This window comes from Lolium perenne, chromosome 5 (assembly GCF_019359855.2).
Source record: "Lolium perenne isolate Kyuss_39 chromosome 5, Kyuss_2.0, whole genome shotgun sequence".
Taxonomy (NCBI): Eukaryota; Viridiplantae; Streptophyta; class Magnoliopsida; order Poales; family Poaceae; genus Lolium; species Lolium perenne.
The window spans coordinates 45,594,293-45,620,960 of NC_067248.2; the positions used below are offsets into that span (position 1 = coordinate 45,594,293).

At 38.2% G+C, this 26,668-nt stretch overlaps 1 protein-coding gene across 7 annotated transcripts; it reads right to left on the reverse strand.

Annotated features, from left to right (window-relative positions):
- Positions 1-4,424: 4,424 nt before the first annotated feature.
- Positions 4,425-11,646, reverse strand: LOC127298467 (nucleobase-ascorbate transporter 3). 7 transcript variants are annotated; one of them, XM_071819872.1, is made up of 16 exons: positions 11,265-11,646; positions 10,926-11,093; positions 10,413-10,648; positions 9,747-9,844; positions 9,457-9,633; positions 9,185-9,285; positions 9,014-9,089; positions 8,871-8,930; positions 8,556-8,752; positions 8,361-8,457; positions 8,164-8,250; positions 7,747-7,805; positions 5,442-5,533; positions 5,283-5,360; positions 5,040-5,200; positions 4,425-4,925 (listed from the first exon to the last, which is right to left on the reverse strand). In XM_071819872.1, the coding sequence occupies exons 3-16, from the start codon at positions 10,582-10,584 to the stop codon at positions 4,698-4,700; spliced, it is 1,683 nt and encodes a 560-aa protein (XP_071675973.1). In that variant the 5' UTR covers positions 10,585-10,648; positions 10,926-11,093; positions 11,265-11,646; the 3' UTR covers positions 4,425-4,697. The 7 variants fall into 7 exon arrangements, with proteins under 7 accessions (XP_071675973.1, XP_071675974.1, XP_051184278.1 ...); XM_071819873.1 differs by having other exon boundaries at positions 10,413-10,645; positions 10,896-11,093; XM_051328318.2 differs by lacking the exon at positions 10,926-11,093 and having other exon boundaries at positions 10,413-10,645; positions 11,359-11,646.
- Between the last annotated feature and the right edge of the window lie 15,022 nt (positions 11,647-26,668).

The window sequence follows — 26,668 nt, forward strand, 5'->3', positions numbered from 1 at the left end:
GAGCCTATGCAACGATATAATGTAAGTCTGCGCTTAGTACTTGTGACTATCTCATATCGACAATGCTTAATACATGTTTGCATAGTTCATCGTTTAATCTTTTTGCATTATTATCGTAATGCGGTTACGATGAAGCAATCTTCATTAGAAGAGAGGCCCACAAAAGGTTCTGATCTTTGTTCTGATGCATCCTCTCATAGCCGTCAACCTAGACCATTCTTTTCATCAAACAGTGAACATCTCAAGGCTGTACTTTATAAAAGACATGGTATTGCTGCTTTAAGGTCTGTAGCTGATATGTTGACCAAGAGTACACAAGATTCAATCAAGGCGATTGCCAAATGTCAACATGTTATTGATGATGCTAATAGAAGTCCTCAATGATTCTATGTAATTTTTTTATTTGGGCACATTAATTGCCTTGTAATTTTCCTAGTTATTTCATTTGTGTATGTAATTGTGTGTATCATTGATATCAGATTTTAGGCTCATGAAATTTAATGCAAGTTGACTAGTCAAACAACCAGGGCCCTATAACAGATTGGGCCGGCCCATTAACAGTAGTATGGGACCCACTTTCATTTTGGGCCGGCTCACTTACTTACTGGGCCGGCCCGTTAACAGGAAAGTGGGACCCACCTGTTCTTTTGGCCGGCCCACTGTCTTGTTGGGCCGGCCCACTTGCTACATGATGGACCCCACATACTAAATGGGCCGGCCCTTTAAGAGGAAAGTGGGACCACCTGCGTTTTTGGCCCGGCCCACTAGCGTGTTGGACCGGCCCACTTGCTATATGGTGGACCCCACATACTAAATGGGCCGGCCCTTTAACAGGAAAGTGGGACCCACCTGTGCTTTTGGCCCGGCTCACTATCTTGTTGGGCCGGCCCACTTGCTATATGGTGGACCCCACATACTAAATGGGACGGCCCTTTAACTGGGAAGTGGGACCCACCTGTGTTTTTGGCCCAGCCCACTATATTGTTGGGCCGGCCCACTTGCTATATGGTGGACCCCACATACTAAATGGGCTGGCCCATTAACAGGAAAGTGGGATCCACCTGTGCTTTTGGCCCGGCCCACTGGCTTGGTGGGCCGGCCCATTTGATCTAATGTGGACCCCACGCACTAAATGGGCCGGCCCGATTAGCAGGAAAGTGGGACCCACCTGCTAATTGGGCCGGCCCAATAACTTCTTGGGCTGGCCCACTTGCTTTAAGGTGGACCCCACTTGGTAAATGGGCCGGCCCGATAACATGAAAGTGGGTCCCACATGTTTTGTGGGCCGGCCTTTTTGCCTGTTGACCGGTCAAACGAGTGCATTCGGCCCGGCCCACATGCTTAGTGGGCCGGCCCATTAATCTTTTGACCAGTCAACCTTAGAGGTTAGGCCCGGCCCACGTAACTAATGGATCAGCCCAGCTATATAGTTGACCGGTCAAACTAAGTCAGCTAGCCCGGCCCGCAAACTTAATGGGTCGGCCCGCTTAAGACGTGGCAGGCCTCGTGTGGGCCTACCATCTACCACGGGGTTTCAGCGGTTAACGCCGTTAACTGCCAGTTAACGGCGTCTGCCACGTGGCAGTTTGCATGACGTCAGCAGTCAACGGGCTCCCGGAAACACTTCTGCAACGGTCCGATTTTCCGTGGCGGAAGGGCACCCAAGCGCGACGGACCGACAAATACGTGGTAGGACTTTGCCTGACGCAGTTTCGACAACAGAACCCATATCGTCGGGTTAGGCCCATAGGCGATGAAAAATACCCCTTAGCGGACGATTTTGAGACGTTGTCTATTTGAACTTTTCTTGTAGTGCTAGCCGCCCCCTCTCTCCTCCACCTCTCCCGCACGCTTAGCGAAGCTCCGCCGGAGTTATCCACCACCACCGCCACCACGCCGTCGTGCTGCCGGATTCAAGGAGAAGCTACTACTTCCGCTGCCCGCTGGAACGGGGAGGTGGACGTCGTCTTCATCAACACCGAACGTGTGACCGAGTACGGAGGTGCTGCCCGATCGTGGCACCGTGATCAAGATCTTCTACGCGCTTTTGCAAGCGGCAAGTGATCGTCTACCGCAGCAACAAGAGCCTCATCTTGTAGGCTTTGGAAATCTTCAAGGGTGAGTCTCGATCATCCCCTCGTTGCTACCGTCTTCTAGATTGCATCTTGGCTTGGATTGCGTTCTCGCGGTAGGAATTTTTTGTTTTCTATGCAACGAATCCCAACAGATAGTAAGAAGAAAAAAGTACCGGTTAACTAAACGGAGTGTTGTATGCCGTCCAAAAGATCAAGGTGGACTTGGTGTCCATGATCTTGAAGTTAAGAACAGGGCCTTGCTTGGTAAATGGCTGGCCAGGTTGTTGACGGAGGATGGTGTGTGTGGCAACAACTACTGCGGAAAAATTATGTTGGCTCAAAGGCGCTCTCTTCTTTGGAAACCAGGCGATTCACATTTTTGGACGGGCATCATGGCAACTAAAAAATATTTTTCCCCATTTGGTTCTTTATCCATTAAGAATAGGGCAGAGATACGGTTCTGGGAGGATAAATGGTTGGGAACAACCACTCTTCGCGAGCAGTATCCAGCTTTGTACAACATTGTTCGCCATAAAGGAGGATACCTTACAAAAGGTGTTGGAAACTTCCCCTCCCTCTATGACGTTCAGACGTGATCTTATTGGTCCCGACTAGTCGCTTGGAATGAACTGCTTCAGCGGTTGGATTCAATCCACTTGGTTCAAGGGACGGATGAATTTCGTTGGAGTCTCATCAAGAATGGTGTATTTTCGGTCAGCTCCATGTACAAAGCTTTATGTATTCCATCACAACCGTTTTTAAATAATAAATCCATCTGGAACATGAAGATAACTCTTAAAACAAAAGTATTTGCATGGTATCTTCGTCGAGGTGTGATTCTTACTAAAGATAACCTTGTAAAACGCAAATGGCATGGTTGTACGAAATGTGTGTTTTGTCAAGAAGATGAGACAATAAAACACCTCTTCTTCATTTGTCGGGTTGCTAGATCTATATGGTCAATCATTCAGATAGGGTCTACATTATATCCACCTCGTAGCATTGTAAAAACCTTTGATAATTGGCTAAATGGGGTTGATTCTAGGTACAAAACTATTATCAGAGTGGGAGCGATTGCGGTAGCATGGTCGATGTGGCTATGTAGAAATGACAAGGTTTTTAATGACAAAAATCATCTATCTTGCAGGTTATTTACCGGTGTACAGCTTTGCTCCGTTCATGGTCGCCACTTCAGCGTTTGGAGGATCGAGACCTCTTTACGGAGGTGTCTACACGATTGAAGAACACGGCTACGGAGTTTATTACCCAACATGGGTGACTGCATAGTCGGGGGATTGGGGCCAACAAGCTTTATAATAGTTGGCTTCTTGGTATCTTTCTTTGTACCTCTTTTTGCTTGATACTGAACTTTTAAACTCGTAGCTATGCAGAGATTGGGTGTAATGCTTGAAACCTTTTTGAGTAATAAAGCGTCCCTTATCGAAAAAAGGAGTTCATTACCTAACATGGGTGACTGTATAATCAGAGAATTGCGGCTCCTATACCATAATCTGTATGTTTAGATGCTACTATTTTCCTTTGTAACGTTTACTGGTTTTGGTACTTTTGAAGAAGGCTTTGTGCATCCTAACTATGTAGAGATCGGATGTATTGTTTAAATTTTTTTGAGTAATAAATCTTTTATCGGAAAAAAGTAAATTTTGCTTCCTCGGCTGCTCTTTTATGCTCCCTCCATCCCATGAAATTTTCTGAAACTTTCTAACTTTGTCGGGGAGTGATGTTTTGGAACATGGGTGTATATGCTCCCACTAATTTGAAATGCATCTTACACGGATTTTGAACTTCAGAAAAATTGAAACGAAAAATTTGTACGTACATCTGCACGTGCTACACGCTCACAAAGTCGTTTCATAAAAAATGATTTATTATGTGATGTGTGTAAAAAAAGACAAATTTCAGTGCAAAAAAATAATGTTTTTTACAAGATAAATTTTCTCTTTTTTACATAGACCGCAAAAAAAGTTGGTTTTTTGTGAAACTTGAGGAACCCACATATATTATGGAGATGTACATGTAAAATTTTTTGTCAAAATTTTTAGACACTTCAAAATATGATATTTTGGTAGAGGGAGCATACACACCCAGGAGCCGAATTAAATTTCCGTTCAGATACATCTTATCTTGACAAATCTAAGATAACTTTCATGAGCAATTGTCGAGGACCCACGGACTGCAGATTCAAGTCGCTAAATAAGACCTACCAACTGTCATCCCTGCCTACAAGCATGCTGCAATAAAATGTAGGTGAAAGGCCATCCAATTTAGTTGCAAAGGTTTTCATAAACCAATGCATGCACTAAAGGTTCATCGACTTCACTGACACGGTAATTAATAATTGAGGCACTACCTTTTGCATTTCTTTTCCCAGTAACATACACCCGGACAATAAAACTCTAGGTCACCATGTAACCATCTCCTTAGCCCAAACAGCGAAGGAAAAAAGGTAAGGCGGATGTCCTAAACATGCTTGTACCATATCCCACTAAGTCGACTCTATGACCGCACCAATCACTACAGGTCACAGGAGTAAAGGCTACAAAGAACAAAGGGATTTACATGCACAGCAGCACAAGGTAGTTAACAGTGCCCCATCTTCTAGAATCAGAGAAATCGGCTTGGGATGAAGTCATGGACCCTGATTGGGTAGCTGTAGAACTCCTCGTTTCGAGGATCCGAGTACCCTTTCCGTCGGCGGAGAAATGGTATGAACCATGAGAGCCCTCGGTCAGCCTCGTGGCCCCGGACCTCCAATGTGTTGTCCAGACCAGACGCGACGATCAGCGCCACCGTTGGGCCAGAACCAAAGACTGTGTTTATGATGTCATTGAACTGCAGCAACAGGAAGCATACATGACGGACTTAGAGATCAAAATTCACACCCCAGAAATTCAGGACTTGACCTGGCATAACTAATGACTTATGTAAAAGGATTGATGAACATACCCATCCTGCATTTGTATGGGCAGGTCCACGGCCTGCTGAAGCGGTATACTCAGAGAAATATTGAGGGATCGAGATGCCAAGGAACAAGGACAATCCAATGATGTAGATGTTCCTTATTGAATTATTATTTTGAAATTGCCCGAACGAAACTCCCACAGCAGCTGATATCAGAAAAATACAATAATTACAAACTAATATAATAAACCCATATATAAGAGGACCAAAAAGGAAGTTCTGACTCACCTACAATACCAAATAAGATGCAGTAAATTGCTGCAAAGATTGGCAATGGAATTGATGCAAAGAAGGCACCAAATTTCCCTGCAAGAATAAGTTTAACAACTTCAGCCAGAATTTTATCTTTCTTTCCTTTGGTAACAGAAGGTGAGAACAGAGGATTACCAAATATGGAGAAGAATATCATAAAGCCAGTTGATATCTGGATCACTCTCCTACTGCCAACTTTTGTTAATCCAAGTAACCCAATGTTTTCGCTGCATCATATCGATAAACAGATGTAGTTCTTTCAGTTGATATAAGGCATATCATAAGTAGTTCAACAGGAAACTTTGTCTTCAGAAACAATAGACTTAATTATATTCAATTGCAATGCCACAAAAGTGCATCCGTATATTATTTGTATGTTCTATCTTGAAATCCATAGTCTAATCTATGGGCACATGTTGCATAGATTACCAATGCGTGCACGAGCCACCGTCTAATTTGCACTATTATTATCAAGTCATTGAGTAGATGAAGATTTCTTGCCAATTAGCTAATTTGTACTATTATTATCAAGTCATTGAGTAGATGAAGATTTGTTGCCAATTAGCTGTGGGGCACTGGACCCTGCAGCTCGGCTAATATGGACAGTTAAAGGACTTAGATTTCGGTTCAACCGACCTAATATAGCTTCACAACTACCCACGAAGCCTCCCACAATTTGTGCGCAGTTTGGGAAATATTACACCGCCGCGTAGAGGGAAATCTGGAGAGTGAAGACTAAAGAGAAGTGCATGTGAACGGCAGTGGCAGCACGGTGCCATATGCAAGAGCAGCAGTTGTGGCAAAACACTGAACCACAACTTCTATGTCGTCGTTGATCCACTTGGCTGTTGGGCCGGCTTTGCTGGCCCAACTAGCCCAGATAGTGGTGACCTCAGAGTAGCGTATTAGGTTTCGCGTCCCCTCCTTATAAAACCCACCGCACACAAAGAGGAGATATTAGGTTTTCACTCCCATCCTCATAGAGCCGCCGCCCGCCGCACACAATTCTTCCCTCCCCATAAGAGTTTCTCCCATGGAGCACCATAGATCGTCATCACCGAGGGGCCAGGGCCTACCCGACGACCATCGTACATCACCGCCACACATGGCCTACCTCGTGGCCATCGTATATAACCGCCACCCATGGCCTACCCCGGCGGCAAGGCCACAAGGAAGAACTTGTCACTGCTAAAGCTCCTCAGTCGCCCACCCAAGAAGTAGATCTAGTTGGCACGATGATGGTGTGTTGTGATGGGGCTGAGAGCACCTCCCGGTTAGTCTCCATCGCCTTTCTTTGTTTTATTACTACTAGTTGTAGATCTTGGTTTCGCAAAAAAAAGTTGTAGATCTTGATTTATTTTCTCTATTAAGGGCTTTTATTAAACTCAAAAGTTTGCATCAAGGCGATAAAAGCAAGGGCAGATCTCGATCTAGGCGTTCTCTTTGTTTCGCTACTCCTTCCTCTCCTACCGGCGGTCTTGTTGCTTTGTGCTAGATATCTTGGTTGCTCATCCCTTTTTATCCTAGGTAATAGCAACAGAATGCGTGAGAATAGTAGTATATACTAGTCAGGGCTAGTATCGCGCATAGCACGGAGCTATAGCCGTTGGATCTCACAGAGGCACCCTTCGGCCATTCACACGAAGTTTGGTATTGGCCTTTCTCTTCTCATGTCAACCTCTCTGATTTGCCACCACGGGCAGGATGACCTAGCAGGTGTGCATTGTGCTGCCTTGACATGGCTTGAGATGGAGATGGAGGAGAAAGAAAGGAAGAGCGTGTGCATCTCATGCACCTAGGGTGCTAAACTGCTAATTGTCATCATCAAAGCTCAACTTAGCTTGGCACTCGACAACATGAGTTGATTAGAACTCCTGCTAATAAATCTTGTAATGTTCAGATCTTGAATTCCAAGGTTGACTTTCAAGAGCTTGTGATTAGAACTCCTGCTAATAATTCTTGTAATGTTCAGATCTTCAATTCCAAGGTTGACTTTCAAGTTGGAACTTCTGGATTTGAAGTTGACACATTGTAGTTTCGAGTTGAAAGCTGGTTAGGCTGATGGTGACTGGGGCTCTTCGCTAAATCTGATGCACTTCCTTGCTAGATCCCCACACCTCGGTCATGTCTGGCCTTCGCCACCAGATCCATTGGGATCCTGTCACCCTTGAGGATCACCTCACTGGATCGGGTCGATTCAGGTCATCAATGAGCTCGTTCCGATAGATCTGGTGGCAAAGGAAGGGTTGGAGTGGCTGACGCTAAGGATGGAGGCTCTGGTGCTAATGGCCCAGATCAGGTATGTTGAGTCTACTGTTTTTCCTGGCTGTATCCTCTTGCTCTTATTCGTAAGCAGTAGATGGAAGTTACATTTTACATGGTTAAAGTGCATGCATACATTCAAGGGAGGGGAGGGGAGGGGAGGGGAGGGGCTCCTTACACAGATACGGATGAGCCAGCTGGTGCGCCAAACATTCCTTCCAGGAACTGCCCAATGCCCTGCATATAGACATTTTATAGATAGCAGCCCAGAAAAACTCATGCAAGAGTCAACGAAAGTATGGCACGAAAAATAATCATATCATACTGTTAGGACTTAAACTACGAGTGCTCTAGCATTTCCGTCCATTCAAAGCATTTTGTAAGTAACAAAAAAAACATTCAGATTCAGAATATTTAAGAATAACCATATTTCATATCTCATTTATTACTTGTAAAAGATTAATTAGTACAAAAGTCCCTCCTAAAACCATTCAAGTAGGAAGCATATTTCCCATCTAGGTTGGTAATTTATAATGGAACAAGTGTTGTGCAAGAACAATAGCCTTTATAAGAGAAGTTATGAAATAACAGTCACCTGCAAACCAATACTTCGACTAAGAACATGAGCTGGGGGTGGTGTTGCGCCGGCTAGACGTGCAGTTGCGAAGTGTGCACCAGTTGACTAGACAAGAATACAAGGTAACACAATTAGATGTTAGAGACAAGAATACACAAAAGAAGAAAGACAAAAGGAAAAGCCATTTTACAACAGCACAAGGCCTTAGTCTTAACCTCAAAAGCTGAAACAAGGACAGCACCCATCATTCCAAATGAATGACCTGCAGTGAAGATTGGCATACCCCATTGAAAAGGGAACGGAATTTTGATCCTGAAAGCAAATGTGTGCAAAGAGAGGAATAAAAATGGCTGCTTGAAACAATTACAATTCAAAAGTTAATTCATTAGAAATATCCTTAAGAGCTATACCATGGTGCAGATGACATAAGGAAAGACTTATCGGTGCGGCAGTGCTGCTGTGTCTTGAGTGAAACACGGTTGTATGCACCAGCAGCAGTAAGGATAGCTGCAAACGCCCACACAATGCTGATGCAGAGAAGTAACGAATACCTCTCAAACAAGAAACTTGTTCGGTCATGCATATGCCTGAAGTAATGTGGCACATACTGCATACAGCAGATTAAACAGTTGGTTTCCTAGCAAGCTTCATAAATCATAACATGACTAAAATGGAAACTAATAATATTTTCATCAAAATATAAAAGAACAGATTTAAGTCATTACCTGTTGCACAACAATCGCAAGGATTAGCATTGGCAACCCAATCTCCACACATTTTCCGACCTGTCATGGAAAATAAACATTGTATATTTTTCCGCTCTTTCTTTTTTAATGCTTAGTCCTCTGATAAAATATAGAAACCAGACCTGAGGAAAGCCAATCTGAAATAGTCCAAGACCAACGACGCAAACAACAGGGGTCATTATTACAGGACTGAACTTCCTGCAAAATAAATTACATGAATATTAATACTTGAAAAGTCTGGCATGAAAATAATATTATTTGAAGTCTAAAAACTACTACTGCGAAATGCATACTTGGCATATGCCCCCCACACTCTGCTGAATCCAAGAATCATGTTTAGGATAGAAGAAACAATTAGAGCCCCTTGAATTGTTCTCATTGTGTGACGAAATCTCTGCAAATATATCAACAAGTATAAGTATCCATATTACCATGTGAAAGATAATTGATCAATCAATCCTCAAAAGAACCATCATTCCATATAGAATTTCCCAAAACCCGAGAGGGGGCATGGATAAACATTGTACAGATAAAAGTGTCAATACTGAGAAATTAGCACCATTACCTCATGATTATCTACTAAATCTTGTGACTCAACCTCTTTGGCTATTGACAACACTGGGATAACAAATGCAAAGGAAGCATTCATAATTGTTGGAAGTCGTGTCCCAACAAGTGTTTGGAGCAGAGTATTGATGCCACTCATAAACAGGAACGACTGAATAACACGAGCCTTATCACCCTATCAGTAACAATCAGAAAAGTCAATGGGGAATCAACACTAAATCTTCAAAAGGAAATTACATTTCTGGATGTTTAAATGCTATGAAAAGTATAACAAATTGATATACTTACAGGAGTACCACCCATTGCAGGAACAATAGTTGACGCGAGCATGACGGTAGAGCCCAACATTACAAGATAGTGGAGGAACGCGAGCCCCGCCACCTGAACTGAATATGACAGCATAGCAGCAACATAGTAAGTGCACGTTTTACATATCCTTATCATATCCACAGTTCCACACAAGTAAATCAATTCCAGAGCTACTGTTCTAGTGTTCATACCTAAATATATACTAGGATCGGCTTGATAAATGTGTTGCTAGCTATCTGACTGAACATCCCAGATTCACATCAAGAGTAGTAGGTATAGCACTTTCCAACTGAACAAAGTATATGCAATAACAAACGGCGTAATTTCTACATCGATGAGGGATCTCACAAGATCAATACATTAATGAAGTCAAATTACATCTGGGGAGTTTACAGAACCAGAACATCATTCAACGTAACCAAACTGTAAGCTGACATAAGTCCTTAACAGAAGTAAGACCACGAACAATCTGCAAACCAATACTAAACATGCCAAAATCTCTGTAGGTACTAGAAAATCGGACTATTTTGTCCTGAAAGCACCGCTAGAAATCTCTTTGCATAGGATTCCCTCGCTCCAACACATGAAAAAAGAAAAGAGTAAAAAATAACAGACGAGTGAAGAGGGAAGCATAGGATCCCATACCCCAAGAAGGATTGGAGTGGACGCAGTAGGCGAGATGGTGGAACTGCTCGTGGGGCGGGTGCATGGCTCCTGCGCCGACCGGTGGGTTCATCATGGGCTGCATCCCCATCCCCATCCCCATCGGCGGAGGCACGCCCACCGGCGGCGGCGGCGGCTGGTTCATCTCGCCCATTGAATCAACAAGAGCAACTCAAGAACCCTCCCTCTTATCTTATCTTCCTCCTCGGACCAAACTGCTGCACCGCACACAGGAAGGAAACAATTAGAGGAAGCTCTTCACGCCTTTCACACCCTTTTATGCACAGCAAGGCAGGCCTCACATTGATTGCAGTGAATTAAAACGGGATATAGTCAATTAATGAGTAGAGTTAAACGCTGCGAGGAACCGACGGTGGGGGTAGCAAAACTCCAAAGATTGCAAAAAAACGGCCACTTTGCTAGCAGAAGATTGGCAAGGAGAAGAAGAGAGCACAGGGGGGATACACTCCAGCTTTGCCGCTGCTTGTATCTTACTCTAGTTCACAAGAATAGACCACGACTCCATGGACGAATCATAAACAAAGATGCAAATCTCGACCAAAGACCTGCGCTGATCCATCTCTCCTATTATGCTACACAATTGGGAAGAAAGGGACAGGCAGAGAGGAACATCAAGAGATGAGAGCTTCACTCCAATGATTCCTGCAAGTTTGTTCCAAGAAGAATCTCTAAAGAAATGCAGTGAAAAGGATGCATGAGTTAGAAAAAGGGACATCAGCGCTTTAAAATAAGAGAGGCCAGTAGCACCGAACGCGAATCCAAAATACACGAAAAGCAGAGCGTAAAAAACCCCACGGAATTCAGAAGCTGGACCTCGTGGATTCTCTTCCGTCTCCCGGAAAGCGTAGAAATCTGCCGCAGGGAACGCAGAGAAAGGGGCTGAAAGATAATCTCCAAAAGTCTTCACCTTTATTTTCTTCTTATCTCCTTTCTATGGCCCTCTCGAGACTCGGGAGAAGCAGTGGCAACAGGACAAACGCAAGATTTTGTAATCTTGTGGCAGCGAGAGGGGAAAAACGATGGCGAACTCCAAGACTTCGCCTTTACTGCCACGCTAATTTCTTCGTGATTACTCCACTGATCGCTAATCACAGAGGCGAGAGAGCGAGAGAACTTTGTGAAAATGATGGTTGTGTGTTCGCTAATGGAGGCAAACAGTGCTCGTTGGATGTGGACTTGGAGCTTTGGACGGATCTAGGTAGCTGGGGCTGCATTGAAAATTATTTGTTTTTTCGAAAGCTGTATTGAATGCAACAGATTCCGAGGATGGGAGAGGGTGTGTGCCTCATCAGCATTAAAATTGATGTAGGTTCCTCTGCGCCCCTGCTTCTGGGTGCAATCGACTGGCTGTACTAGATATACCCCATTACCGTTCGGATGATAGGAGGTCTTAAAACTTGTACCATGATTTCATTCGAAAAGACAAATGTTTGACCAGAAAATATGGTATTCCTCTCGTCCGGGATTAACAAATATCAAAAAAAACAGCTACAGGGTATTACAGGATGGGAAAGGCCAGTCTCGGTCGGCACCAAATTTTCATTTGGGCTTTCTACGTGCTTTAGAAGTATCAATTAGTGTTCACTACACTGAAATAAATAAATAGTATTCTAAATGAAATTGTTGATATTAGAAAGCACAATGCCATGTCTGGAAGACACAATATATTTGTCAGATAACGAGTAGTATTATTTCGAATTAAACACATCAATTTGAATATGAAATTAGTGTGTGCCACACATTCCTATATGAGAGACGTGCAAGAATCTAGCAGGTGTTTCACAGGAATCAGTTCAATGTCTATGTAAATAAAAATAAATTGTATCATGAAACGTAGCATCGCTAGTTGAAAGCATTGAGCCTAGTTTCAAGGACATATTTATTTTCAAATTTTAATAGAGGTTGAACTGTTTCCTCTGAAATTCCTGCAGCTTACATGCATAATCTTCAAATGAGGTGTTGAATGTATAGATCTAGAATTCGAGTAGTATTATTGTTACCTCTAATACCTGCGATTTATATATGAAAATAGTGTGTTTCTCTTGCCTAGATAAAAATGTGCAAGAATTTAACGGGTGTTTCACAGGAATCAGTTCAATGTCTACAGAACTGAAAATAAATTATATTCCAAACGTGGCACCGCTAGTTGAAGGCATTGTGCCTTGTTTGGAGAATATATTGGTTTTCAAATTCTAATAGTGGTTGAACTGTTTCCTCTGAAATTCCTGTAAATTCTTTGCATTTTGTTTGGTTGGGCCTTTGTGTCTTTTGGATTTTGGCTTATAAACCACAAAAGCACCTATATTTAGATGTTTTTGTGGCTGGTACGACAAAAGCTAAAATAAAGAAACAAGCCTAACAAAAATAAACCATGATGTCTTTTTCATTTGGCCCTTCTAGGTGTTTAGAAGAATCAGTTAGTGTTTACCACACTCAAAAATATAATAGTATTCCAAATGAGATATCGATATAGAAAACACACTGCCATGTTTGGAAGACAAAAAAATATTTTTCAGACAAGAGTAGTATTATTTGCTCTTAAATTACATGCAATTTGAATATAAAATTAGTGTGCCTCACTTTCCAAGATGAGAGACGTGCAAGAATCTAGCAGGTGTTTCACAGGAATCAGTTCAATGTCTATGTAAATAAAAATAAATTGGATCATGAAATGTGGCATCGCTAGTTGAAAGCATTGAGCCTAGTTTCGAGAACAAATTTATTTTTTTATTTTTAATAGAGGTTGAACTGTTTCCTCTGAAATTCCTGTAGCTTACATGCATAATCTTCCCTCCGTCTTTCCATTCGGATGATGGGATGTCTTAAAACTTGTACTACCATGATTTCATTCGAAAAGACAAATGTTTGACCTGAAAATATGGTATTCCTCTCATCCGGGATTAACAAATATCAAAAAAATCAGCTACGGGGTATTACAGGATGGGAAAGGCCAGTCTCGGTCGGCACAAAGTTTTCTTTTGGGCTTTCTACGTGTTTTAGAAGTATCAATTAGTGTGCAATGCACTGAAATAAATAAATAGTATTCTAAATGAAATTGTTGATATTAGAAAGCACAATGCCATGTCTGGAAGACACAATATATTTGTCAGATAACGAGTAGTATTATTTTGAATTAAACACATCAATTTGAATATGAAATTAGTGTGTGCCACACATTCCTAGATGAGAGACGTGCAAGAATCTAGCAGGTGTTTCACAGGAATCAGTTCAATGTCTATGTAAATAAAAATAAATTGTATCATGAAACGTGGCATCGCTAGTTGAAAGCATTGAGCCTGGTTTCGAGGACATATTTATTGTCAAATTTTAATAGAGGTTGAACTGTTTCCTCTGAAATTCCTGCAGCTTACATGCATAATCTTCAAATGAGGTGTTGAATGTATAGATCTAGAATTCGAGAAGTATTATTGTTACCTCTAATACCTGCGATTTATATATGAAAATAGTGTGTTTCTCTTGCATAGATAAAGATGTGCAAGAATTTAACAGGTGTTTCACAGGAATCAGTTCAATGTCTACAGAACTGAAAATAAATTATATTCCAAACGTGGCACCGCTAGTTGAAGGCATTGTGCCTTGTTTGGAGAATATATTGGTTTTCAAATTCTAATAGTGGTTGAACTGTTTCCTCTGAAATTCCTGTAAATTCTTTGCATTTTGTTTGGTTGGGCCTTTGTGTCTTTTGGATTTTGGCTTATAAACCACAAAAGCACCTATATTTAGATGTTTTTGTGGCTGGTACGACAAAAGCTAAAATAAAGAAACAAGCCTAACAAAAATAAACCATGATGTCTTTTTCATTTGGCCCTTCTAGGTGTTTAGAAGAATCAGTTAGTGTTTACCACACTCAAAAATATAATAGTATTCCAAATGAGATATCGATATTAGAAAACACACTACCATGTTTGGAAGACAAAAAATATTTTTAAGACAAGAGTAGTATTATTTCCTCTTAAATTACATGCAATTTGAATATGAAATTAGTGTGCCTCACTTTCCAAGATGAGAGACGTGCAAGAATCTAGCAGGTGTTTCATAGGAATCAGTTCAATGTCTATGTAAATAAAAATAAATTGGATCATGAAATGTGGCATCGCTAGTTGAAAGCATTGAGCCTAGTTTCGAGAACAAATTTATTTTTTATTTTTAATAGAGGTTGAACTGTTTCCTCTGAAATTCCTGTAGCTTACATGCATAATCTTCCCTCCGTCTTGCCATTCGGATGATGGGAGGTCTTAAAACTTGTACTACCATGATTTCATTCGAAAAGACAAATGTTTGACCTAAAAATATGGTATTGCTCTCATCCGGGATTAACAAATATCAAAAAAATCAGCTACGGGGTATTACAGGATGGGAAAGGCCAGTCTCGGTCGGCACAAAGTTTTCATTTGGGCTTTCTACGTGTTTTAGAAGTATCAATTAGTGTGCAATGCACTGAAATAAATAAATAGTATTCTAAATGAAATTGTTGATATTAGAAAGCACAATGCCATGTCTCGAAGACACAATATATTTGTCAGATAACGAGTAGTATTATTTTGAATTAAACACATCAATTTGAATATGAAATTAGTGTGTGCCACACTTTCCTAGATGAGAGACATGCAAGAATCTAGCAGGTGTTTCACAGGAATCAGTTCAATGTCAATGTAAATAAAAATAAATTGTATCATGAAACGTGGCATCGCTAGTTGAAAGCATTGAGCCTGGTTTCGAGGACATATTTATTTTCAAATTTTAATAGAGGTTGAACTGTTTCCTCTGAAATTCCTGCAGCTTACATGCATAATCTTCAAATGAGGTGTTGAATGTATAGATCTAGAATTCGAGAAGTATTATTGTTACCTCTAATACCTGCGATTTATATATGAAAATAGTGTGTTTCTCTTGCATAGATAAAGATGTGCAAGAATTTAACAGGTGTTTCACAGGAATCAGTTCAATGTCTACAGAACTGAAAATAAATTATATTCCAAACGTGGCACCGCTAGTTGAAGGCATTGTGCCTTGTTTGGAGAATATATTGGTTTTCAAATTCTAATAGTGGTTGAACTGTTTCCTCTGAAATTCCTGTAAATTCTTTGCATTTTGTTTGGTTGGGCCTTTGTGTCTTTTGGATTTTGGCTTATAAACCACAAAAGCACCTATATTTAGATGTTTTTGTGGCTGGTACGACAAAAGCTAAAATAAAGAAACAAGCCTAACAAAAATAAACCATGATGTCTTTTTCATTTGGCCCTTCTAGGTGTTTAGAAGAATCAGTTAGTGTTTACCACACTCAAAAATATAATAGTATTCCAAATGAGATATCGATATTAGAAAACACACTACCATGTTTGGAAGACAAAAAATATTTTTAAGACAAGAGTAGTATTATTTCCTCTTAAATTACATGCAATTTGAATATGAAATTAGTGTGCCTCACTTTCCAAGATGAGAGACGTGCAAGAATCTAGCAGGTGTTTCATAGGAATCAGTTCAATGTCTATGTAAATAAAAATAAATTGGATCATGAAATGTGGCATCGCTAGTTGAAAGCATTGAGCCTAGTTTCGAGAACAAATTTATTTTTTATTTTTAATAGAGGTTGAACTGTTTCCTCTGAAATTCCTGTAGCTTACATGCATAATCTTCCCTCCGTCTTGCCATTCGGATGATGGGAGGTCTTAAAACTTGTACTACCATGATTTCATTCGAAAAGACAAATGTTTGACCTAAAAATATGGTATTGCTCTCATCCGGGATTAACAAATATCAAAAAAATCAGCTACGGGGTATTACAGGATGGGAAAGGCCAGTCTCGGTCGGCACAAAGTTTTCATTTGGGCTTTCTACGTGTTTTAGAAGTATCAATTAGTGTGCAATGCACTGAAATAAATAAATAGTATTCTAAATGAAATTGTTGATATTAGAAAGCACAATGCCATGTCTCGAAGACACAATATATTTGTCAGATAACGAGTAGTATTATTTTGAATTAAACACATCAATTTGAATATGAAATTAGTGTGTGCCACACTTTCCTAGATGAGAGACATGCAAGAATCTAGCAGGTGTTTCACAGGAATCAGTTCAATGTCAATGTAAATAAAAATAAATTGTATCATGAAACGTGGCATCGCTAGTTGAAAGCATTGAGCCTGGTTTCGAGGACATATTTATTTTCAAATTTTAATAGAGGTTGAACTGTTTCCTCTGAAATTCCTGCAGCTTACATGCATAATCTTCAAATGAGGTGTTGAATGTATAGATCTAGAATTCGAGTAGTATTATTGTTACCTCTAATACCTGCGATTTATATATGAAAATAGTGTGTTTCTCTTGCCTAGATAAAGATGTGCAAGAATTTAACAGGTGTTTCACAGGAATCAGTTCAATGTCTACACAAGTAAAAATAAATTATATTTCAAACGTGGCACCGCTAGTTGAAGGTATTGTGCCTTGTTTGGAGAATATATTGGTTTTCAAATTCTAATAGTGGTTGAACTGTTTCCTCAGAAATTCCTGTAAATTCTTTGCATTTTATTTGGTTGGGCCTTTGTGTCTTTTGGATTTTGGCTTATAAACCACAAAAGCACCTATATTTAGATGTTTTTGTGGCTTGTAAAACAAAAGCTAAAATAAAGAAACAAGCCTAACAAAAATAAAATGATGTCTTTTTCATTTGGCCCTTCTAGGTGTTTAGAAGAATCATTTAGTGTTTACCACACTCAAAAATATAATAGTATTCCAAATGAGATATCGATATTAGAAAACACAATGCCATGCTTGGAAGACAAAAAATATTTTTCAGACAAGAGTAGTATTATTTCCTCTTAAATTACATGCAATTTGAATATGAAATTAGTGTGCCTCACTTTCCAAGATGAGAGACGTGCAAGAATCTAGCAGGTATTTCACAGGAATCAGTTCAATGTCTATGTAAATAAAAATAAATTGGATCATGAAATGTGGCATCGCTAGTTGAAAGCATTGAGCCTAGTTTCGAGAACAAATTTATTTTTAATTTTTAATAGAGGTTGAACTGTTTCCTCTGAAATTCCTGTAGCTTACATGCATAATCTTCCCTCCGTCTTGCCATTCGGATGATGGGAGGTCTTAAAACTTGTACTACCATGATTTCATTCGAAAAGACAAATGTTTGACCTGAAAATATGGTATTCCTCTCATCCGGGATTAACAAATATCAAAAAAATCAGCTACGGGGTATTACAGGATGGGAAAGGCCAGTCTCGGTCGGCACAAAGTTTTCATTTGGGCTTTCTACGTGTTTTAGAAGTATCAATTAGTGTGCAATGCACTGAAATAAATAAATAGTATTCTAAATGAAATTGTTGATATTAGAAAGCACAATGCCATGTCTGGAAGACACAATATATTTGTCAGATAACGAGTAGTATTATTTTGAATTAAACACATCAATTTGAATATGAAATTAGTGTGTGCCACACATTCCTAGATGAGAGACGTGCAAGAATCTAGCAGGTGTTTCACAGGAATCAGTTCAATGTCTATGTAAATAAAAATAAATTGTATCATGAAACGTGGCATCGCTAGTTGAAAGCATTGAGCCTGGTTTCGAGGACATATTTATTTTCAAATTTTAATAGAGGTTGAACTGTTTCCTCTAAAATTCCTGCAGCTTACATGCATAATCTTCAAATGAGGTGTTGAATGTATAGATCTAGAATTCGAGTAGTATTATTGTTACCTCTAATACCTGCGATTTATATTTGAAAATAGTGTGATTCTCTTGCCTAGATAAAGATGTGCAAGAATTTAATAGGTGTTTCACAGGAATCAGTTCAATGTCTACAGAAGTGAAAATAAATTATATTCCAAACGTGGCACCGCTAGTTGAAGGCATTGTGCCTTGTTTGGAGAATATATTGGTTTTCAAATTCTAATTGGGGTTGAACTGTTTCCTGTGAAATTCCTGTAAATTCTTTGAATTTTGTTTGGTTGGGCCTTTGTGTCTTTTAGATTTTGGCTTATAAACCACAAAAGCACCTATATTTAGATGTTTTTGTGGCTTGTACGACAAAAGCTAAATAAAGAAACAAGCCTAACAAAAATAAACCATGATGTCTTTTTCATTTGGCCCTTCTAGGTGTTTAGAAGAATCATTTAGTGTTTAGCACACTCGAAAATATAATAGTATTCCAAATGAGATATCGATATTAGAAAACACACTCCATGTTTGGATGACAAAAAATATTTTTCAGACAAGAGTAGTATTATTTCCTCTTAAATTACATGCAATTTGAATATGAAATTAGTGTGCCTCACTTTCCAAGATGAGAGACGTGCAAGAATCTAGCAGGTGTTTCACAGGAATCAGTTCAATGTCTATGTAAATGAAAATAAATTGGATCATGAAATGTGGCATCGCTAGTTGAAAGCATTGAGCCTAGTTTCGAGAACAAATTTATTTTTAATTTTTAATAGAGGTTGAATTGTTTCTTCTGAAATTCCTGTAGCTTACATGCATAATCTTCCCTCCGTCTTGCCATTCAGATGATGGGAGGTCTTAAAACTTGTACTACCATGATTTCATTCGAAAAGACAAATGTTTGACCTGAAAATATGGTATTCCTCTCATCCGGGATTAACAAATATCAAAAAAAAATCAGCTACGGGTATTACAAAATGGGAAAGGCCAGTCTCGGTTGGCACCAAGTTTTCATTAGAGCTTTCTAGGTGTTTTAGAAGTATCAATTAGTGTTTAGTGCGTTGAAATAGATAATAGTATTCTAAATGAAATTGTTGATATTAGAAAGCACAATGCCATGTTTGGAAAGACACACTATAGTTTTCAGATACGACTAGTATTATTTCTAATTAAACGCATCAATTTGAATATGAAATTAGTGTGTGCCACACTTTCCTAGATGAGAACCGTGCGAGAATCTAGCAGGTGTTTCACAAGAATCAGTTCAATATCAATGTAAATGAAAATAAATTGTATCATGAAACGTGACATCGCTAGTTGAAAGCATTGAGCCTGGTTTCGAAAACATATTTATTTTCAAATTTTAATAGAGGTTGAACTGTTTCCTCTGAAATTCCTGCAACATACATGCATAATCTTCAAATGACGTGTTGAATGTATAGATCTAGAATTCGAGTAGTATTATTGTTACCTCTAATACCTGCGATTTATGTATGAAAATAGTGTGCCCTCTTGCCTAGATAAAGATGTGCAAGAATTTAACAGGTGTTTCACAGGAATCAGTTCAATGTCTACAGAAGGGAAAATAAATTGTATTCCAAACGTGGCACCGCTAGTTGAAGGCATTGAGCCTTGTTTGGAGAACATATTGGTTTTCAAATTCTAATAGTGGTTGAACTGTTTCTCTAAAATTCCTGTAAATTCTTTGCATTTTGTTTGGTTGGGCCTTTGTGGCTTTTGGATTTTGGCTTATAAACCACAAAAACACCTATATTTAGATGTTTTTGTGGCTTGTACGACAAAAGCCAAAATCAAGAAACAAGCCTAACAAAAATAACCCATAATGTCTTTTTCATTTGGCCCTTCTAGGTGTTTAGAAGAATCAATTAGTGTTTAGCACACTCAAAATAATAATAGTATTCTAAATGAGATATCGATATTAGAAAAACACACTCCCATGTTTGGAAGACAAAAAATATTTTTCAGACAAGAGTAGTATTGTTTCCTCTTAAATTACATGCAATTTGAATATGAAATTAGTGTGCCTCACTTCCCTAGATGAGAGACGTGCAAGAATCTAGCAGGTGTTTCACAGGATTCAGTTCAATGTCTATGTAAATAAAAATAAATTAGATCATGAAATGTGGCATCTCTAGTTGAAAGCATAGAGCCTAGTTTCAAGAACAAATTTATGTTTAATTTTTAATAGAGGTTGAACTGTTTCCTCTGAAATTCCTGTAGCTTACATGCATAACCTTCCCTCAGTCTCGTCATTTGGATGATGGGAGGTCTTGAAACTTGTACTACCATGATTTCATTCGAATAGACAAATGTTTGACCTGAAAATATGGTATTGCTCTCGTCCGGGATTAACAAATATCAAAAAAATTAGCTACGGGTACTACAGGATGGGAATGGCCAGTCCCGGTCGGCACCAAGTTTTCATTAGAGCTTTCTAGGTGTTCTAGAACTATCAATTAGTGTTTAATGCACTGAAATAGATAATAGTGTTCTAAATGAAATTATTGGTATTGGAAAGAACAATGCCATGTCTGGAAGACACACTATAGTTTTCAGATACGACTAGTATTATTTCAAATTAAACACATCAATTTGAATATGAAATTAGTGTGTGCCACACTTTCCTAGATGAGAGACGTGCAAGAATCTAGCAGGTGTTTCACAGGAATTAGTTCAATATCTATGTAAATGAAAATAAATTGTATCATGAAACGTGACATCGCTAGTTGAAAGAATTGAGCCTGGTTTCAAAAATATATTTACTTTCAAATTTTAATAGAGGCTAAATTGTTTCCTCTGGAATTCCTACATGCATAATCTTCAAATGAGGTGTTGAATGTATAGATCTAGAATTTGAGTAGTATTATTGTTACCTCTAATACTTGCGATTTATATATGAAAATTGAGTGCTTCTCTTGCCTAGATAAAGATGTGCAAGAATTTAACAGGTTTTTCACAGGAATCAGTTGAATGTCTACAGAAGTGAAAATAAATTGTATTCCAAACGTGACACCGCTAGTTGAAGGCCTTTTCGGCATCCAACAACTTCGGATATATATTGTAAGAATTGAATAAGATCTACTCGAGTTACAGAACTACTGGAAGCAAGACAAAAGTTTACAAAAAAATGTCAAACAATATAATGTGAGAACTTGTAAATATGAGGTGCTCACGGTTCTCAGGACATTTATTTTAACCCAATCAGCTGGAGGTCCCACATCAATAACCGTTGAGTTATTTCTGCAAAATAGATTTATTTTTCATCCATTAGAGTCAACGAATCAAGATAAGAACTTACTTGAATAATAAAAATTTGTTTGGTTACTAGGTGGAACACTATTTTCTATTCCCCCATCAACTTTTTGGATGTTCCGCCCGTGACACTTTCCCACAAGGTGGATATATCATTGTTTGAACGATGTGTCTTTTCTATCCATTCAACTAGATCAGAAAAGATTTTTTTTTCAAAAATATGATATGTTAGTATATATTTAAAAATCACTCGGTGGAAATATTATATTTTAATCAAATGCACACCACAAATAAGATATATTATATTTGAATACTCCAATTTCTTCAACTTTTGTCGAATTAAATATCCCAAAAAAAGCTTCCCACCTTTTTAAAATTGAGAAGCTTCTTTTTGGAACGGAGGGAGTATAAAACTTATACCTAAAACTAGTTTGAGATATATATGTTCCTCTAGTGTCTACATTCATCCTTTTTCATTTCTATATTTGTCCGAATTGACCCATATGACACCATGATGAATGGAAAAAGGAAACATATTGCCTTTGATGTTTAAAAAATATATTCTAGTAATTAAGGAATGGTTAGCACCAAAAATAAGAATGTCAAAAAATTGATGTTCAATGGTTTAATTAGGAAGAAGTTTAAACGAAAGGTTTTACTGTCGCTTATCGGGTATGTGTTGTATGTCATTGCCATCTTCAATTGTTGGTATTCTATTCCTCTTGACAGAATCTACACAAATTCAAGGGGACGATAAATAATCATATTAACATATACAGATAATAGAAATGATGAGATTTTTGCAATGCTTTTTACAATATTTCTTGCAAATTTACCATTTCTTGGCGGTCTCTTAGAGTGCCAACTTTGCATAGCACGGGTTGCAGATTCTCTTCGAACTCTTCCACACACATTTCTCCCATCCGCATGTAGAAACATTATAACCTACATTCAAGATCCTTACTCTAGTTTCATAACATCATCTATTAACATATCCAGTGCAGCATCCTATTGGCATTAAGAATTTCACAACTATTATGGTTTTAGATCGAGAGTAAGTACTCAATTCATATGAGCTAGTCCCTCCAATCCAAAGTAATTGACTCAAGTTTGTCTAGATATGCATGTATCTAGAGATAAAAAAACATCTAGGTACATCTGTATCTAGGCAAGGTTGAGTTAATTAATTTAGATCAGAAGGAATTGTTCTTTTAAAATTATCTAAAGAAATAAGATAACTTTTATTTATATAAATTTGTACCTTCTTTTCACAAGCATTTTGCTCTACTATGGTAGATGCACTGCCCTTGAACTTCCCATTGTTAGTTTTATGCTTCTCATATTCAAGGAGTACATGTAGGTGCAAAATAAATAAATATATCTCAAACCAAGGTTTTCCCAAATAATATTCAGCCATTAAGAACCAATTTTGATTTCTACGTATATATTATACTTTTTATCCAGTAAAAATGAGTTTATTTGAAAGGATGTTCATGGTTCACTCAACATGTTGTACCACTATATAAATATAGATAGATTAGTAAAAATTTATATTCATGTTCTTTGGTTGCCTATGGAGATTAGACTATAATACATAGTCCCTTGTTAAAAAAACTTTGTAAAACTTCAAAACAATTGCATTCGTTTGAGGAGGTATTAAGTTGTCAGAATCGTGATTTAATTTTGAATCGGATCGGAACCTCTATGGTAGGATCACAAACCATATGATCTTAACTTTTAAAATCATAAAATCTTAGATTCTACTTAGCAGAATCGTTGAATCGTTCTACTCAATTTGGGTCGTAAAGTCGTATAGTCGTATAGACAACCATGATTCTGACAACTATGGGAGGTAAGAATCATTACACAAGACACAATCATAATATTGTTGGTAAGTTGTTTGCTAAAATAACTTTCATGGTAGCCATTGTGTCATCACTCCTCACAAGATTCAAACACAAAAGTACAACATCAACAAAACTATAAAGATATGGAAAGAATTTGCAAAACACCTTTTCATAGAAGTTACGAAAGGACCAAGAAATGGTTGTGCATGTCCTGCAAATATTTGTTCAAACCCATCAGACTTAGTATAGAAACAAGAGTTTTAGTTTTCATCATCATAAAAGTAAATCAAAGATCCATAAAATGAGAAGGCCATAGTGTATTGGTTGGAAAAATAATTAAGGCATACCTTGGAGGATTAAATGACTCTCCCACTTGTCGCCACATTTTGCATGATGTTACCTATTTATGAAAATATTAACGATGCAATTGAAATGAAATAATCATTCACAACAAAACAACAAATCACGCAATCACAATCTCTAGAATCAACAAACTACATAGACATATATAAATGTCGTGAGTATCACACTCGATCACCTCGGGCATAATGTCTTGTATTCATTATAGAGAACACATAAGCACGTCATAAGTTTCCTTATAAGAAATCAAGATTGCTATTTTCTCATATTGATACTTTGGAAAATAATCAACATATATTTGTTTGTTGGATTTTACATCTTTCTAATTTGAATTATCATTATAGAAAAGTATTTGTATTCTATAAAATATTAAGTTTATTTGAAATATTTTCTTAATTTTCATATCATTATTGGTTTACCCACCAATTTCTCAAACAAAAAATTTCTTGCCAGAATTTTCAGTTAATTGACTAAATGCACATCATAGTGTTAATTGTGGCCATTGAAGGATGAGGGAATAAATTCTACCATTGTGAGAGAATATAGCCCTTTGGGTAGCAAAACTAAACAAAAGTATAGTTTAAAAATTTATTAACCTAGGTAATAAATCAACATAAAATTGATCGAGATTGGCTAGTTGGGTACATAAATTTGGAAATGAAAAAGGGCAAAATGCAACCAAAACCACAGTTTATACTATGTATAAGATATGCTAAATTTAGATATATTGTACAAAAAGTGCCAAAACAATGATACAAAGTTAGAAAGTGTATCTATATTCATAGCTCATGCTTTGCACAAAAGGATGAAAGATTGCCTGCTCATAACCACCCAATCTTGTCACCTGTCTCCACAACCTGCAAAAGTATAACCAATATAAAAAATTCAACTCACCATAGTAGTCATATAATCTTGTATGGTTAACAAACATAAAAACATGGGGAACTAACTTCAGGTAATTCAGCTCCCTTCACCGTAAAACTTTGGTGGCTTGAATTCCATCAAATTATTCTTGTGAAATTGTTCAAGATCCTTCAAGAAAGCATCCTGCTACTCCTCAGTACCCGACTCGTCACTACTCTGGGTATAGTCAAACACTAATGGATTGCTGGAGATACTAAACACTGAACTTTCCTCCCGGCCTATCTTCCTTTTTTTGTGTAGATATAAGATGATTTTCACCATTGATACCATGATACTTATAAGTTTTATCGTCTAACAACATGCCATTTTCACCATCCACCTTCGAGATCCCATCCTTATTTTCTATTTTTCTAACAGTTATATCACTTCCTTTGTCTCCTCTTTCCTCGACAATAACTTTATCATTTGGAGAGACCAGATGTGCCTTGAATTCAAAATTCAGTAATTCATCATTATTTTCCTCTACCCTTGTCACAGCCACACCCACTTGTTTGGTATTTCTTAAACCCTCAATCTGATTAATAATAAATATGGTCTTACCCAACCCAGTTTCCACCATAATCGGTTTCTCCTCTGCAATGTCTACACCCTCATTCATGGGTACATCATCAGTTGGTTCCACCTCACTTTCTATCTGTAGCAAAGGGTCAAACATGAATGAACTATTTGACATATTGAACACTAAACTTTCCCAATCTTCCTTAATTGGTTCAAAGAGAAGATGATTTTCACCAATGATATCATCAGATCATGATATTTATCACTTTTTTCCTCTAACGAGGCACCATTTTCATCACCCACCTTAGTTTTCTCATCCTTGTTGTTCAGTTTTGCGACATCTATATCACTCCCTTTGTCTCCTCTAGTCTCATTAGTAACTTTATTATTCTGAGACACCACATGTGTCATGTCTTCAAAACTCACTCCCTCATCATCATTTTTATCAACCCTTGTCACCTCCACATCCACTTATTTAGTAATATTTAGACCCTCCATCTGATCAACGGTACATATGGCGTCACCCAACCCAGTCTCTTCCTTGACTAATTTCTCATATTCAATGTATAAACCCTCATTCATGGGTGCATGAGTTAGTTTTTCCACATCACTTTCTATTTCTATCAATGGATCAAAAAAGAATGAACTGCTTGAGATATTTAAAAATGCACTTTCCTAACTCTATATCCTCCTTAGTCAGTCCAAATAGAAGATGATATTCACCACTGTTATTTGTGCTGTCATGATTTGTATCACCTTTTTTCTCCAACATGTCACCATTTCCACCATCCACATGCGAGTGTCCATAATTTTATTCAAATTTTTGAACATTTCTATTAATCCTTGTGTCTCCTCTAGTATCATGAATGACCTTATCATTCAGAGAGACCATGTATGTCTCAACTTCCAAATTTACCACCTCGTCGTCTTTTTTATCAACCCTTTCCACCTCCACATCCACTTGATTGGTACTTTCTAAGCCTTCCATCTCATCCATGGGACATACCTCCTCGGTGAACCCAATCTCTTCCTTGACCGATTTCTCCTCTTAAATACCTACACGCCCTCATTCAAGAGTACATCAATTGTTGATATCACCTTACTTTCTATCTATAAATAAGTGTCACCCTTAATTTTAAGCTTGCAACATATGTCTTATTGGATCAGTGAAACACCTTGAAATCCTAATTTACCACAGCTAAAATCACAGATTGTACTAGAATACCTAGATATAGGACCCTACGAAAATGCTTTTGTCACTGAAATCACATATTCTTGTAGTACACAAAAGAAATGAGGAATACAATAAAATAAGGACTCACAATATTTTACTTCAAATTACCTGGTGCGCTTGTTGTCTTTTTGTATGCAAAGAGGAAAGCAGAAATGATTAAGTTGAAATCGTGGGATGGGGCGCTTACCTAGGGGAAAAGATGCGGAGGTATGTCGGCGCCCGGAGAAGGGAACCCTAGTAGAAGATTGCAAAATATATATGACTAGGGGGAGTCTAGCACAAATAGGATGATTACAAACCCTTTGTGTTTGTAAACTGTTTCCTCTAAAATTCCTATAAATTCTTTGCATTTTGTATGGTTGGGCCTTTGTGGCTTTTGCATTTT

Coding starts and splice junctions, on each gene's coding strand:
- LOC127298467 (XM_051328318.2), bottom strand. CDS start 10,584: ATGGGCGAGATGAACCAGCCGCCGCCGCCGCCGGTGGGCGTGCCTCCG. Junction 9,845..10,412: donor CCACTCCAATCCTTCTTGGG/GTATGGGATCCT, acceptor TGTCATATTCAG/TTCAGGTGGCGGGGCTCGCG. Junction 5,534..7,746: donor GCTGGCTCATCCGTATCTGT/GTAAGGAGCCCC, acceptor GATATGATGCAG/CGAAAACATTGGGTTACTTG.